The sequence below is a fragment of the Lampetra planeri genome, chromosome 81, assembly GCF_965212315.1.
Source record: "Lampetra planeri chromosome 81, kcLamPlan1.2.h2, whole genome shotgun sequence".
In the NCBI taxonomy this organism is placed as follows: Eukaryota; Metazoa; Chordata; class Hyperoartia; order Petromyzontiformes; family Petromyzontidae; genus Lampetra; species Lampetra planeri.
This window is the reverse complement of record NC_136185.1, coordinates 2,653,578-2,666,997: the sequence shown is the minus strand read 5'-3', so window position 1 is coordinate 2,666,997 and position 13,420 is coordinate 2,653,578. Positions and strand designations below refer to the sequence as shown.

At 45.2% G+C, this 13,420-nt stretch overlaps 2 protein-coding genes across 3 annotated transcripts in view; both read right to left on the bottom strand.

Annotated features, from left to right (window-relative positions):
• The window catches only part of LOC144738344 (uncharacterized), a 69,892-nt gene that overhangs the window by 12,743 nt on the left and 43,729 nt on the right, over nt 1–13,420 (bottom strand). Inside the window, exon 6 of the mRNA XM_078621391.1 lies at nt 11,134–11,357. The gene's annotated coding sequence lies outside the window, so the exon portion shown is untranslated. The remainder of the gene's footprint in view (nt 1–11,133; nt 11,358–13,420) is intronic.
• Nucleotides 1–13,420, bottom strand: part of LOC144738343 (uncharacterized) — a 26,163-nt gene extending 12,743 nt beyond the window's left edge. Inside the window, exons 1-2 of one of the 2 annotated variants that reach the window (XM_078621388.1) lie at nt 11,853–13,378; nt 65–1,991 (exon numbers count right to left, since the gene is read on the bottom strand). In XM_078621388.1, the coding sequence (XP_078477514.1) occupies nt 826–1,991; nt 11,853–13,194 (2,508 nt within the window). In that variant the 5' untranslated portion in view covers nt 13,195–13,378 and the 3' untranslated portion in view covers nt 65–825. Of the gene's footprint in view, nt 1–64; nt 1,992–11,133 lie in introns of those variants that run through there. The other variant, XR_013589226.1, reaches the window with a different exon arrangement.

Here is a 13,420-nt window from a genome sequence, read left to right as displayed (position 1 = left end):
AGTGAGGCAATGATTTAAGATGTAATCCCTTAAAAGCAAGTTGAGGGGGGAGAAGAGGGGGGGGGGGAGCTCATCAGAATGTGGTAGCCAATGAATGGAACGTATCGGGAGGGAGGGGGGCGGGGCTCAAAGACGGCACGACGTGCCACGTAGAACGTATCGGGAGGGGGAGGGGGGGCGGGGCCAAAAGAATGCACGACGTGGTACACGTGAGTCGGCGGCGTGGACGTGGTTGTGCGCAAGCAACTACTGCTGCACACGCCAACGCATTGGACAGAGAGGGGGAGGGGAGGCCAAAAGAGAGTGTGGGGTGCAAGTGTACGTGGACATGTTTGTGTACAAGCACCTGTTGATACACATGATAAAAAAGAACGAAAATGCCAATGTTTATACCAGTGCTGGCTGAACAATTTAGAGAGTACTGTTAAACACTGGGGATGTAGTAAAGTAAAATAGTGCCTGTCAGATAAGATGGTCCAAAAATGTGTAATTAAGTCTTTTTTGCGTGGTTGCTAACATCTTTCCAATGATTACTAAGTTTGTACCCATCATCACGGTTGAAATTATGTCTATTTGTATGTTTATAGAACTCCGAGTTGCCGAGGCGATTAAGCAAGCACCATATAAATGCAATTGATAACATAGCGAATGCTTGGGAGCTTATTGGCTCTCGCTCCTGGTTAGAGATCTACCTAACACACAGGTCCACACAGACTGGCCGCTCTTACTCTGCAGGTTGAACCTAGGAATTGAGTGTTCAACTTCATTCTTGTCATAAAAAGCCTGTCACAAAGGTGCGTCTATTGGAGCGACATCGTCACTGGCTTACACATCTACCGGGTCTCCATTTGACCTTGTATTGTCTCGGAGGAAGTCCACCCACACCTCCACTTCCACAAACTGCTGGGAGTTGCCTCGCTCTGCCTCACAGTCAGAATTCTCCTCCTGCTTCACGTTGCCTCCATCGATGTGAAGGTCCGATTTGGGAGTTGAATCTTCATCTTCACATTTTACCTTCACTTCTTCGCTCTTCACCATCACTTCTTCACTCTTCACCATCACTTCTTCACGTTTCACCTCGATACTTTTAAAAGCGTCCAAGCTGGAATTGTCTTCCGGTTCTTGTTTGATGAGGGATGGGCTCATTGCGGCACTTTTACTTTCGCAAGCTGATTTCAGACTCCACTCCTTGTGGATCTTCTGATGCTTGTGTGTTCTCTGGTGTCTTTGAAGAGTAGATGACTGTGCAAACGCCTTCCCACACACACTGCACTTAAAGGGTTTCTCTCCCGTGTGTGTTCTCTGGTGTACTTGAAGATAATCTTTACGTGCAAATGCCGTCCCGCACAGAGTGCACCTGAAGGGTTTCTCTCCCGTGTGTGTTCTCTGGTGTATTTCAAGATGAGATGCAAATAAAAACGCCTTCCCACACACACTGCACTTAAAGGGTTTCTCCCCCGTGTGTGTTCTCTGGTGTACTTGAAGATAATATATACGTGCAAATGCCGTCCCGCACAGAGTGCACTTAAAGGGTTTCTCTCCCGTGTGTGTTCTCTGGTGTACTTGAAGATAATCTTTACGTGCAAATGCCGTCCCGCACAGAGTGCACCTGAAGGGTTTCTCTCCCGTGTGTGTTCTCTGGTGTATTTCAAGATGAGATGCAAATAAAAACGCCTTCCCACACACACTGCACTTAAAGGGTTTCTCTCCCGTGTGTGTTCTCTGGTGTACTTCAAGAGTATGTTTAAGTGCAAACGCCTTCCCGCACAGAGTGCATCTGAAGGATTTCTCTCCCGTGTGTGTTCTCTGGTGTGCTACAAGATGAGATGAAATTAAAAACGCCTTCCCACACACACTGCACCTGAAGGGTTTCTCTCCCGTGTGTGTTCTCTGGTGTATTACAAGATTAGATAACTGTGCAAACGCCTTCCCACACACACTGCACTTGAAGGGTTTCTCTCCTGTGTGAGTTCTCTGGTGCCTTGTCAAATGTCCAGGATGATCTGTGCTGCATGCACACCGGTCACATTGATGCCTTTTTGCACTGAGCCGCGCCGAGTGCCTTTGCTCCATCAGACCAATTCTGCAGAGGAAGCGACAGCTGCAGTCAGAAAAAAGTTATACTGGTAGGAACGAAGTGGATCAGACCACCAATAGATTATATCGTCCGACCGTTTGTCCGTCCGTCCGTCCGTCCGCGTCCGTTTGTCCGTCCGCCCGTCCGTGTCCGTTTGTCCGTCCGACAAGATGGCCGCCCGCTCCCCCTGCGAACTGTGAATTAAACAAGATGGCCGTCGCTTCCGGCGCCTCACGGCGAAACTTTTTGATCGACTGACTATGGGCGAACTCATTTATTCTGATGGGCGAACAGTGGCGGGGAGGGGTGGAGGAGGAATTGATGATAAAAACAAACTTGCACCATCGTTACAGCTGCCGCGACGAGAGATGTGGGAGGAGAAGCGGCGACCGCTGCCTTGCAGGTGAGAGGTGCGTGTGTGTGCGCGTGCGTGTGTATGTGTGTGCGTGTGTATGCGCGTGTGTGTGTGTTTGCGTGCGTGCGTGTGTGTGCGTGTGTATGCGCGTGTGTGTGCGTGTCTGTGTGTGCGTGTCTGTGTGCGTGCGTGTGTGCGTGTGTATGCGCGTGTGTTTGCGTGCGTGCGTGTGCGTGTGTGTGCGTGTGTATGCGCGTATGTGCGTGTCTGCGTGTGCGTGTGTGCGTGCGTGTGTGTATATGTGTGACTGTGTGCGTGTGTGTGCGTGCGTGTGTGCGTGTCCGGCCCACTCGAGCGGCGTGATGAATGGGCGCTATTGGGCTTCGGATCGTTATTCACGGCGAACTGGAAGCGTAGCAACACAACTTCATTACGTGTGCGTGTGCATGCGTGCATGTGTGTGTACGTGTGTGTGTGTGTGCGTGCGGTGTGTGTGCGTGTGTGTGCGTGTGTACGTTTATGCGCGTGTGCGCGCGTGTGTGTGTGTGTGCGTGTGTGTGCGGTCGATATCCCTGTACCTGTATTAGTATTATTCCTACCAGCCCACCCCGCAGGGTCCTGTTATCCACGTCAGTATCGATGCACAGAGGAATGCATATTTACATAGTAACACATGACTTATAAGTCGACACTTATTCATATATTCATGATATAGTGAAAAAGTTTCCCAAATTCATCACACGGGCTGTTCTGGCACACAATGAGAGGGTGAATGGTCATAAACATGCCTGGAAGCCCTCGTATCTTCAAAATGAATGTTAACCCAAAACTCCGAGCACACAATTTTAGGCTGTCTAGCTACAAAAGGAATATTTATGAAAGCTAAATTTAGCTGACATAGCAAAAGGTGTTGAAAATAATACTATTTGTGTTATGCAAAAATGCATAAATTAATGTTCAATCGCAACTTAGAGGTGTGAAGCCAGCCAGGCTCACGATGTCCTTGCACGCTGGAATGAACAGATCTGACTTCAGGTGCATGTGTATGCTGTGTTAACTTCTTGACTGTTTCCATTCTTATGAAGTTCCAGAGGAAAAAAAAAAAACTATTGTTGTGATATAACCTCCGTGGTTCAATAGAGTTAATAGACTTAACTGCCAACACAAACTTTACACTGTCACACAGTGGCATGGTTAATAGGTGTGTCCAGACCCATGCCTAACCACCTTCATTTGCTCACTATTAATGCTGCCTGACTCCACAAAGTAATTCAATGAGGATTAATCAACACCCCTGAGGCTGCGTGTCTCTCTCGCTCCCCGTGGTGAGATGTTAACTACCTCTCCTGGCATACAGGAAGTCGTGGATTCATCCCAACCCTGACGCCTGCTGTATATTTAGTTTGTGTGTCTTTCTCTCTTCCCGTGGTCGCGTGGATTTCCCTGCGGATCCCCCGATTGTCCCCACTCCACATGCAGAGAGCGAACAACGCCACGCGTCCAGAGTGAACAACGCCACGCGTCCAGAGTGAACACCGCCACGCGTCCAGAGTGAACACCGCCACGCGTCCAGAGTGAACACCGCCACGCATCTAGAGTGAACACCACCACGCTGTTGAGAAGCCTCACCTTGTTGTTATTGTGAGCAGGTCGCTTCTGAAAACAAGAGCGGTACAGCAGCTCAAGCGGGCCTGGTAAAAAATGAAAAAAAAAGTGTGAATATTTCAAATAAAACAAAGTTACAAAGTAGCGAGCCAGGTGAAGAGAAATTAAAACTTAAGCAAGATACTCTTTGGTTCTTTCGGTAAAGTCACATAGAATAAATAAATAAATAAAATTATAGTTTCTGTTTCATTTATTTGGTATAGCCCCGTGAGCCATTCGGCTCTTGAATCGGATGCAACCGCAACAAACAAAAACATGAACGAGAAAACATCTTAAAGTGACTATGTGACTGTGCAAACATAAAATCCAGGGAAAAACAGCAAAATATTCCACAAAAAGCACCGTACACCAACGCTGTGTGCAAATAGCAAACGACGTTTCAATTACAACACAAGCAATCATCATCAGGTACAAATGAAAGAGAAAAAAACCTAGTAAACTTAATGCAATACAACACAGAGAGTCGGCTAACATAAGTCAACACCCCAACAGGTTGATTACGTTCTTCCAAAGATTTCTCAATTTGAGAAAGACAAAACACAGACACGGAGACACAGAGACACATAGACAGACACATAAGCAGAGAGAGATGACAGAAAGACACACAGAGAGAGAGATACACACATAGACACAGAGAGAGATGACACAGAGACACAGAGAGAGACACACACAGAGACACACAGAGAGATGACACAGGCACACAGAGAGAGACACACACAGAGACATGACAGACACAGAGAGAGAGACACACACAGAGACACACAGAGAACATCGGGGGGGACCAAATCTTGCAGGGAGTCTGGGATCCCCCCCCAGAAAAATATCTAAATTTGAAAACTCATTTCCTGCCATTTCCTCCCTAAAATATTTGTAAAAGTTCACTAACACATGGGATGGAATTTTTTTTCTTTTATACAATAATGTCTAATAGTGTGTTGTATTACATTGCTGTTTTTTCTTTTTTACCTTTTCTTGTTTCATAGTATGTAATGGCAGAGATTAGGGATTCATAAAGTACAACGCAATCATATAAACAGAAATCTATGCATTGTGATATGAAGACAACTCCAGATTTCGTGGCCAAGGTTTAGCAAATTGTTATTTTTATTAACAGAGTATCGCAATTATTATTTACAAATATTTTACAGAAATATATTGGAGGGGCATATTTGATTATTATAATTATTATAACATTATGATTATTATAACATGTTATAATTATTATAACATATTATACTTATTATAACATTATAATTAATATATATTATATTTATTATAACATTATAACTACGGCCTTGTGTCAATGAGAGATTTGGAGCTTTGGTGACTGCACACAGAGAGAGACACTTAATCAAACAAACTTAATATTTGAAATGTAATACAACACAGAGAGTCGGTCAACACACCAACTGACGTACTCTTAGGTTGTTTCGGTAAAGTCACCATGTCGGTAACAAATTAATTTAAAATTAATAAAAGTAAAAATAGAAATAAAATAATAAAAAATCACGCCTCACTTGATGCAGCAAATCTGGCTGTGACGGTCCCACCTGATGACGGAGACTTGTGTTGCCTCCGAAACGTCGTGATTTTTTATTTTATATTTTATTTCTATTGTTACTTTTATTAATTTTTATTAAATTTTTCACCTACACGGTGACTTTACCGAACAAACCTAAGAGTATGAATCACTGCAGTGACGAAAGCTTCAAATCTAGAGTTAACACAACTAACGCATCGCCTGGCTGATCGCGTTCTTCCACAGGTTGCTAAACTATCTTCTTGGTTCTTTCGGTAAAGTCACGTAGAATGGAAATAATAAAATAAAACAAATATTAAAAATAAGACTATTTTTTTGTTTCCATTCTACGTGATATAAAACAATAAAATGCTATGTTTTATTTGTATTATTTTGTTTTATTATTTCCATTCTACGTGATGACTTTACCGAAAGAACCAAGCAGATGAATCACTGCAGTCACGAAAGAAGCTTTAAATCGAAATTGCTAAACGAAGCGAGAGAATTGAAGCGAACGCGACCAGGCGAGGGCAGGAGGCAAGGCCCCGCGTTGTAAAGTTTAAATCTGGACATCGCTTCCATGCTCGCTGCTACTCAAATAACATCCCTGCGAGAGAGAGAGAGCGAGGCTCTACCTCGGTAAACAACAACCACAACCACCACAACAACAACCACCACTACAACCACAACCACCACAACCGCGATGAGAATTTCTCACCTCGGATTTCAGTTCCCGCGCGGAGCGGAAACTTTCCGTTACCTCGTGACGTCACGCGGCAGCAGCAGGTGACATGACGTCACTTGCGTGGTACAAGACACTCCCCTCCCACAATGAGCGGCTCTAACTTAAATAAATTGTGTTAATGAGCCACCAGTCACTGGGTGTGGCTTTGCCCAAATAAGGATAGTACTTGAACAGATAACGGAAGTCAAACAGGCAGAAGTGACGTTACGCTCAAGGGCCCGTTCTGCCGGGTGGGGTCACTAGCGAGGAACACTTCCCTCTGGCGTGTCACGCCGATGAGGTAATGCTGAATGGTGACGTCACAGAGCGGGGTTAGAGTTTAAGTTGATTTAGATTCATTTTCCATCGCTCCCTCCCTTGAACAGAGACCCCTTGGGTGTGTGAGCTCAACAACAACAACGTGGACATTATTGTGTGTGTGTACACTGCGTGTGTGCGTACACTGCCTTGGGATGAACTGTGTAGACTCGTCCTAAGCCATCAGATTCACCGTCAGCAGCACGTCGCTTCCATGTTTTTAGCAGTCCATGTATAGTAGGAGGGAACTTAATGGTAGAGCAGGTTGGCAGCAAATGGGTCACTTGGGCACAAAACAAAGAACGCCATCAGGGTGGTATCTAGTGGAGCCAGTGCCTGTTGTTGGGCATTTCCTTTGGTGACGTAGATGCGTTGACCATTTTGGAGGTGAAGTGCCAAATGGACGACTGTGGGGGACGATCATGGATGGGGAAGCCAAGAATTCAGCAAATGGCCTCATTGTTGCTGATGTATCTTCCTTGGATAAAAAATTTGAGCTCATGCACACTTTGCCCCTCTGTTTTGTAATGCAAAAACAGCCATGTCAGAGCCATTGTTGATGTATTGGCAAACATAATTGATGGCTTTTTTTAGAATAGCAGAATTTCACGGTGAAGTGGGCCTGGAAGATCTTGCACAGAAGAGGGCAGTAGGGAACGATCCACCGGTTGTGAACCTTAATTAGCGAGTTAGTGGCAGGTCTGAGCATTGTTTGAAATCCACCATGCTCAGTATTTCTGTGACGATATCGAGGATAGCCATCATGGGCCGACTGAGTGTCTTGCAAGTAGTTCCGTGGATACCTCTTGGTACACCTGTGGTCTTGCATACATGGCGCATTTGGCTAGAACTGGGCACATGGGCCATGGACCATTTGGTTGCAGACCGCATAGAAAAAGGGCAGGGTCTGGATGGGGGTGAGATAGCTCAGCACTGATAAATGTGTCAACGTGACTTGCATCAATTGTTTCCCTCATCCATAGCGAAATGTGAGCATGAGGTGGACGACGATTTTGCCACCCAACGGTGTGCAAGTTACTGCTTGTCTATCCAAACACGCCGCCTTCGTTGGTCATAATAAGCATCATGAGGCCATAAACTTTGAGTTTTATACACTCGCTAAGATGTCATGTCTGTCTGGTGGCTTTCGGATTGGATAAAGGTAAACCTGCAACTCCTTTCATTTGGGATTGCAAGTGAAGGTAATGAAGAGATGGGGAGTGGTATATTGGCTATTGTACATCATGGTATCCCGAGTCTTCTCATGCATGTATCTTGGTGGAGCTGTGAAGGATGAAGGCAAAATAACTAATCAGCCCACATTGTGACAGTTTGCATCTCCTTTGGCATTGATGGCGTCCCAGAGATGAGCATACTGTTCACACGCAGGCGGATTTGATTCAGTAGAATGTAACAGAAGGCGCTCACTCTCAATGTTGGCATACTCATCGACAACATACTGGTGAAAGAGGCTGGCGCACCACAATGTGGTGTCCTCCTCTGTCCATGATCACGAAGGAATAGAAGTTTTTTAGAGGAGACAGTTTCGTGAAGATGTCTTTGTCCTGCAGATTTTTAATTGGAGGAATCTTGACGTGGTACCCATCTTGGCCTTGCGACAAGAAAATGTGTTATTGTAGGGCATCGTATGCTCTGTTAGTGTCAAGAAATTGTGCGATGGTGTTTTCTTGGTATGGAACAATGTCTCTCTCACAATGTTCCTCACCCACCGTAAGAAAGCAAGGTCAACAATATTTGGGGCATTGAACCTCCCTGCATGCTCCCCGCTTTGGTGGAAAGTAAAGGTGCGGTACGGAAACATTTAAATGGGTGATGTTCCCACGAATGTAACAAAACGATAGACGAAATGCAATGGGCTGTAGCTAAGAAAATCCAACGTATTTAGCAGTATAACATATTAATCGGCTGCGCAGTACTACGTATCAGTAAATAGTGTGACGTGTGCAATCGAAACAATAGAAATGCATTGAAGAAATGATGAAATACGCTTACATTAAAGAGCAGCAGTACGCATAGGTAAGTTGAGAAGTAGGCTACAGTCGAGATTATAGACTGCCAGTACGCCGACTTAATGACACAAGCATTGCTACAGTCGACATGAAAAGCTGGCAATATGGTCAGCAGCTGATAAAGTAGGATACAGTCGACATGAAAGGCTGGCAGTACACCGAGTGAGGTAAAGAAGCAGGCAACAGATTATAGACTGGCATACACTCAATGCCCAAAAGCAAAATTAGCAGTGTAGATAATAGTTTAACGTGTAGGCTTTCGCGACCAATATTATTTATTACAAACATTTTTGGGTTAGATCGCGTTATTATTTATGTGTCGTAATCCTCCACCACCCGACACGGCCAATCAGCAAAAAACTGTCACGTTGACAAAGACAAAAAGTTCCCTACTTTAGACCACCGGTGTGTTGAAGAGTGAATCCACAACATTTACAATTTTTGAGTACGACGTTTCGCTGGTAATCACATCCAGCATCATCGGGCAATTCGCCAGAATGGTGCCAGTGCACCGACGTGAATTAACGAGCAGGCAGCAGGCAACAGCACGGACTGGCAGTACACCATCTCAGCTTCATAGAAACACAGTTAAACAAGAACATATTTAGCAACCAAATAGTGCAATATTATTTTTCTACACACAAACATTTTTATTGCAATATTTGCCAACTTATTTGTTTCATAATAGTAAACAATAAACCTGAGTTCTTAGCGAAAGATTAAATAAAATTGTACTTCACATTGCCGTGGTGAGGCCTAGTCCCATGCAGAGCCCGCGGCCTCGCCTAGATTGCCAAGCCGGAGGAGGTGACACATTGCCAGGCTGGGGGCTGGGCCGCTCTCCCCACCCGCGCTGCAATAATGCCATCTAAGCGCTCAAATATTAATATCTACGGACTTTATGGCAGTAACTGCACGCATTGGGGTGGGGGGAACATATGACTGTGAAGAATGAACCTCAGTGTTGTGTATATTTTTAAGCATTGTTAACGCGAATGAAATTTTTATCGATCGTGTGTGCGTTGCTCGGGGCGCAATTGCGTGCTTTGTCCGGCAGCGGGCGGCAAAACTACATAAATAAATAACGAAATATCGCACAAAATCGCTAATTAAACTAATCTAATGGTGACGGATGTGAAAAATGAATAGTGTTTGCTAACCGCAGGGCTTACGGCATGGTACCGGGCAAATTTTTTTCGTAAACCCCACTGTTAGAGAGACAAATCCCTCGCAAGCGCGTGAACACAGACAGACAAAAAATGAATTTATATATAAACTTTAAACTTTAACTGTGATGAACGCTGCACTTTCTGTCGTTTTCATGCAGGGAGCGCTGTAAACCTACGCTCCCCCTGCATGAACGATGGAGGCGCAGGGACAGACGTTCGAGCACGTTGGAATTGATCTGCAGACGGCGGTCTTCTCGCACGGCCAGCTCTGTGTCGCTTCATCTCAATCCCGCGATCCCAACCAGGTGAAAGTCCGCATCGAACCCAATCCCCGGAAAGGCCATCTACTTAACGACGAGAGAAAATTCACACGAAATGTCGTTTTCAATGAATAAGCTTTTAATGAAGAAATACAATTCTCAAATGCAAAACAATATACAATTCAAAGTTGTTTCATATTAAAACTTCAAAACGGAGCATCAGGAGTTTGCGTGGATGCGTCGTTCGTGTGAATTTTTTTCGTGACTTTCCTGGCCCAAGGCCGTAAATGGTTGTGAGGGGCACCGCAGGCGGTCAGGCTTGCTTCAACCCATGGTTGTGAACATCCAGACGTTAATCGGCAAGGGCCATTTCTCGTCCTAATTCGACAAAATCTACGTCAACACGTAATACAAAATTATAATTCGTGTTGTTGAGAATGTATCTCCTCTACGTGTAAATTTTGAGTGGTATGCCTTGTAAATGATGAATGATCCGAGTGTGCTCCCTATTTCAAAGACAATGAGTTGCTCCAAAGGCAGACACTTCCTGAAAACACAAAAGTACCCTTTGACCTGTAGCACAAAAACAATGAGTCTCACCTGAGTGATCTGTACAGGTTACTTGCAAAACACACACTTTGTCCTAACATCACTTATTCAATGTTTGACCCTTATAGACAAAATTGTACATGTACGCACACCATCATACAAGTATTCATTCTAAATTATTGACAGGCATATTAACAAAATTGAATTACTGCACTGAAATATACTGCATTAGGTTACATCCTATTAACAAGAAGCTAATTTAAAAATACGCACCGTCTGCTTAACAGTGTATGTACAACATACTAATGCACCATTCAAAATGAGTAGGCCATTGCATGCTGGCATCTGGGTCAAAATTGATAAAATTCTAAACATTACCTACAAACTCCACAACTAAGATGCCACATCAACCATCGCCACCTACTGACAGGCTCTTGTCCACATGCAGGCCGGTGCACGGCCACCACCTTGTGCCACACAGGGGCAGCTGCTACTTGGGGATGCTCTTCGAGTGTTTGAAACGAGATACGATGCAAAACTCAGAGTTGCCGAGGCGATTAAGCAAGCACCATATAAATGCAATTGATAACATAGTGAATGCTTGGGAGCTTATTGGCTCTCGCTCCTGGTTAGAGATCTACCCAACCCATAGGTCCACACAGACTGGCCGCTCTTACTCTGCAGGTTGAACCTAGGAATTGAGTGTTCAACTTCACATTCTTGTCATTAAAAGCCTGTGACAAAGGTGCATCTATTGGAGCGACATCGTCTCAAGCTTACGCATCTACCGGGTCTCCATTTGACTTTGTATTGTCTCGGAGGAAGTCCACCCACACCTCCACTTCCACAAACTGCTGGGAGTTGCCTCGCTCTGCCTCACAGTCAGAATTCTCCTCCTGCTTCACGTTGCCTCCATCGATGTGAAGGTCAGATTTTGGAGTTGAATCTTCATCTTCACATTTTACCTTCACTTCTTCACTCTTCACCATCACTTCTTCACATTTCACCTTCACCTCTTCATATTTCACCTCGATACCCTTAAAAATGTCCAAGCTGGGATTTTCTTCCGATTCTTGTTTCACGAGGGATGGGCTCATTGCGGCACTTTGACTTTCACAAGCTGATTTCAGACTCCACTCCTTGTGGATCTTCTGATGCTTCTGTTTTCTCTGGTGTCTTTGAAGATTTGATGACTGTGCAAACGCCTTCCCACACACAGTGCACTTGAAGGGTTTCTCTCCCATGTGTGTTCTCTGGTGTCTTTCAAGAGCAGATAACAGTGCAAACGCCTCCCCACACACACTGCACTTGAAGGGTTTGTCTCCCGTGTGTCTTCTCTGGTGGACATGAAGAGCAGATGGATCTGAAAACGCCTTCCCACACAAACTGCACTTGAAGGGTTTCTCTCCCGTGTGTGTTCTATGGTGTCTTTGAAGACCAGATGACTTTGAAAACGCCTTCCCACACACACTGCACTTGAAGGGTTTCTCTCCCGTGTGTGTTCTCTGGTGTACTTGAAGACAATCTTTACGTGCAAATGCCGTCCCGCACAGAGTGCACCTGAAGGGTTTCTTTCCCGTGTGTGTTCTCTGGTGTATTTCAAGACGAGATGAAAATAAAAACGCCTTCCCACACACACTGCACTTAAAGGGTTTCTCTCCCGTGTGTGTTCTCTGGTGTACTTGAAGATAATCTTTACGTGCAAATGCCGTCCCGCACAGAGTGCACCTGAAGGGTTTCTCTCCGGTGTGTGTTCTCTGGTGTGTTACAAGAGTAGATGAACGTGCAAACGCCTTCCCACACACACTGCACCTGAAGGGTTTCTCTCCCGTGTGTGTTCTCTGGTGTGTTACAAGAGTAGATGCATCTGAAAACGCCTTCCCACACACACTGCACTTGAAGGGTGTATCTCCCGTGTGTGTTCTCTGGTGTACTACAAGATTAGTTGACTGTGAAAACGCCTTCCCACACACACTGCACTTGAAGGGTTTCTCTCCCGTGTGTGTTCTCTGGTGTGCTACAAGACCAGATGAATATGCAAACGCCTTCCCACACACACTGCACTTGAAGGGTGTATCTCCCGTGTGTGTTCTCTGGTGTGCTACAAGACCAGATGAATGTGCAAACGCCTTCCCACACACACTGCACTTGAAGGGTTTCTCTCCTGTGTGAGTTCTCTGGTGTATTATAAGATTAGATGAAAATGCAAACGCCTTCCCACACACACTGCACTTGAAGGGTGTATCTCCCGTGTGTGTTCTCTGGTGTATTAGAAGAGTAGATGACTGTGCAAACGCCTCCCCACACACACTGCACTTGAAGGGTTTCTCTCCCGTGTGCATTCTCTGGTGTTTTACACGAGTAGATGAATCTGAAAACGCCTTCCCACACACACTGCCCTTGAAGGGTTTCTCTCCTGTGTGAGTTTTCTGGTGCCTTGTCAAATGTCCAGGATGATACGTGCTGTATGCACACCGGTCGCATTGTTGCCTTTTTGCACCGAGCCGCGCCGAGTGCCTTTGCTCCATCAGACCAATTCTGCAGAGGAAGCGACAGCTGCAGACAGAAAAAAAGTTACATCCACGTCAGTATCGATGCACAGAGGAATGCATATTTACACAGTAACACATGACTTATAAGTCGACACTTATTCATATATTCATGACATAGTGAAAAAGTTTCCCAAATTCATCACACGGGCTGGTAGGGCACACAATGAGAGGGTGAATGGTCATAAACATGCCTGGAAGCCCT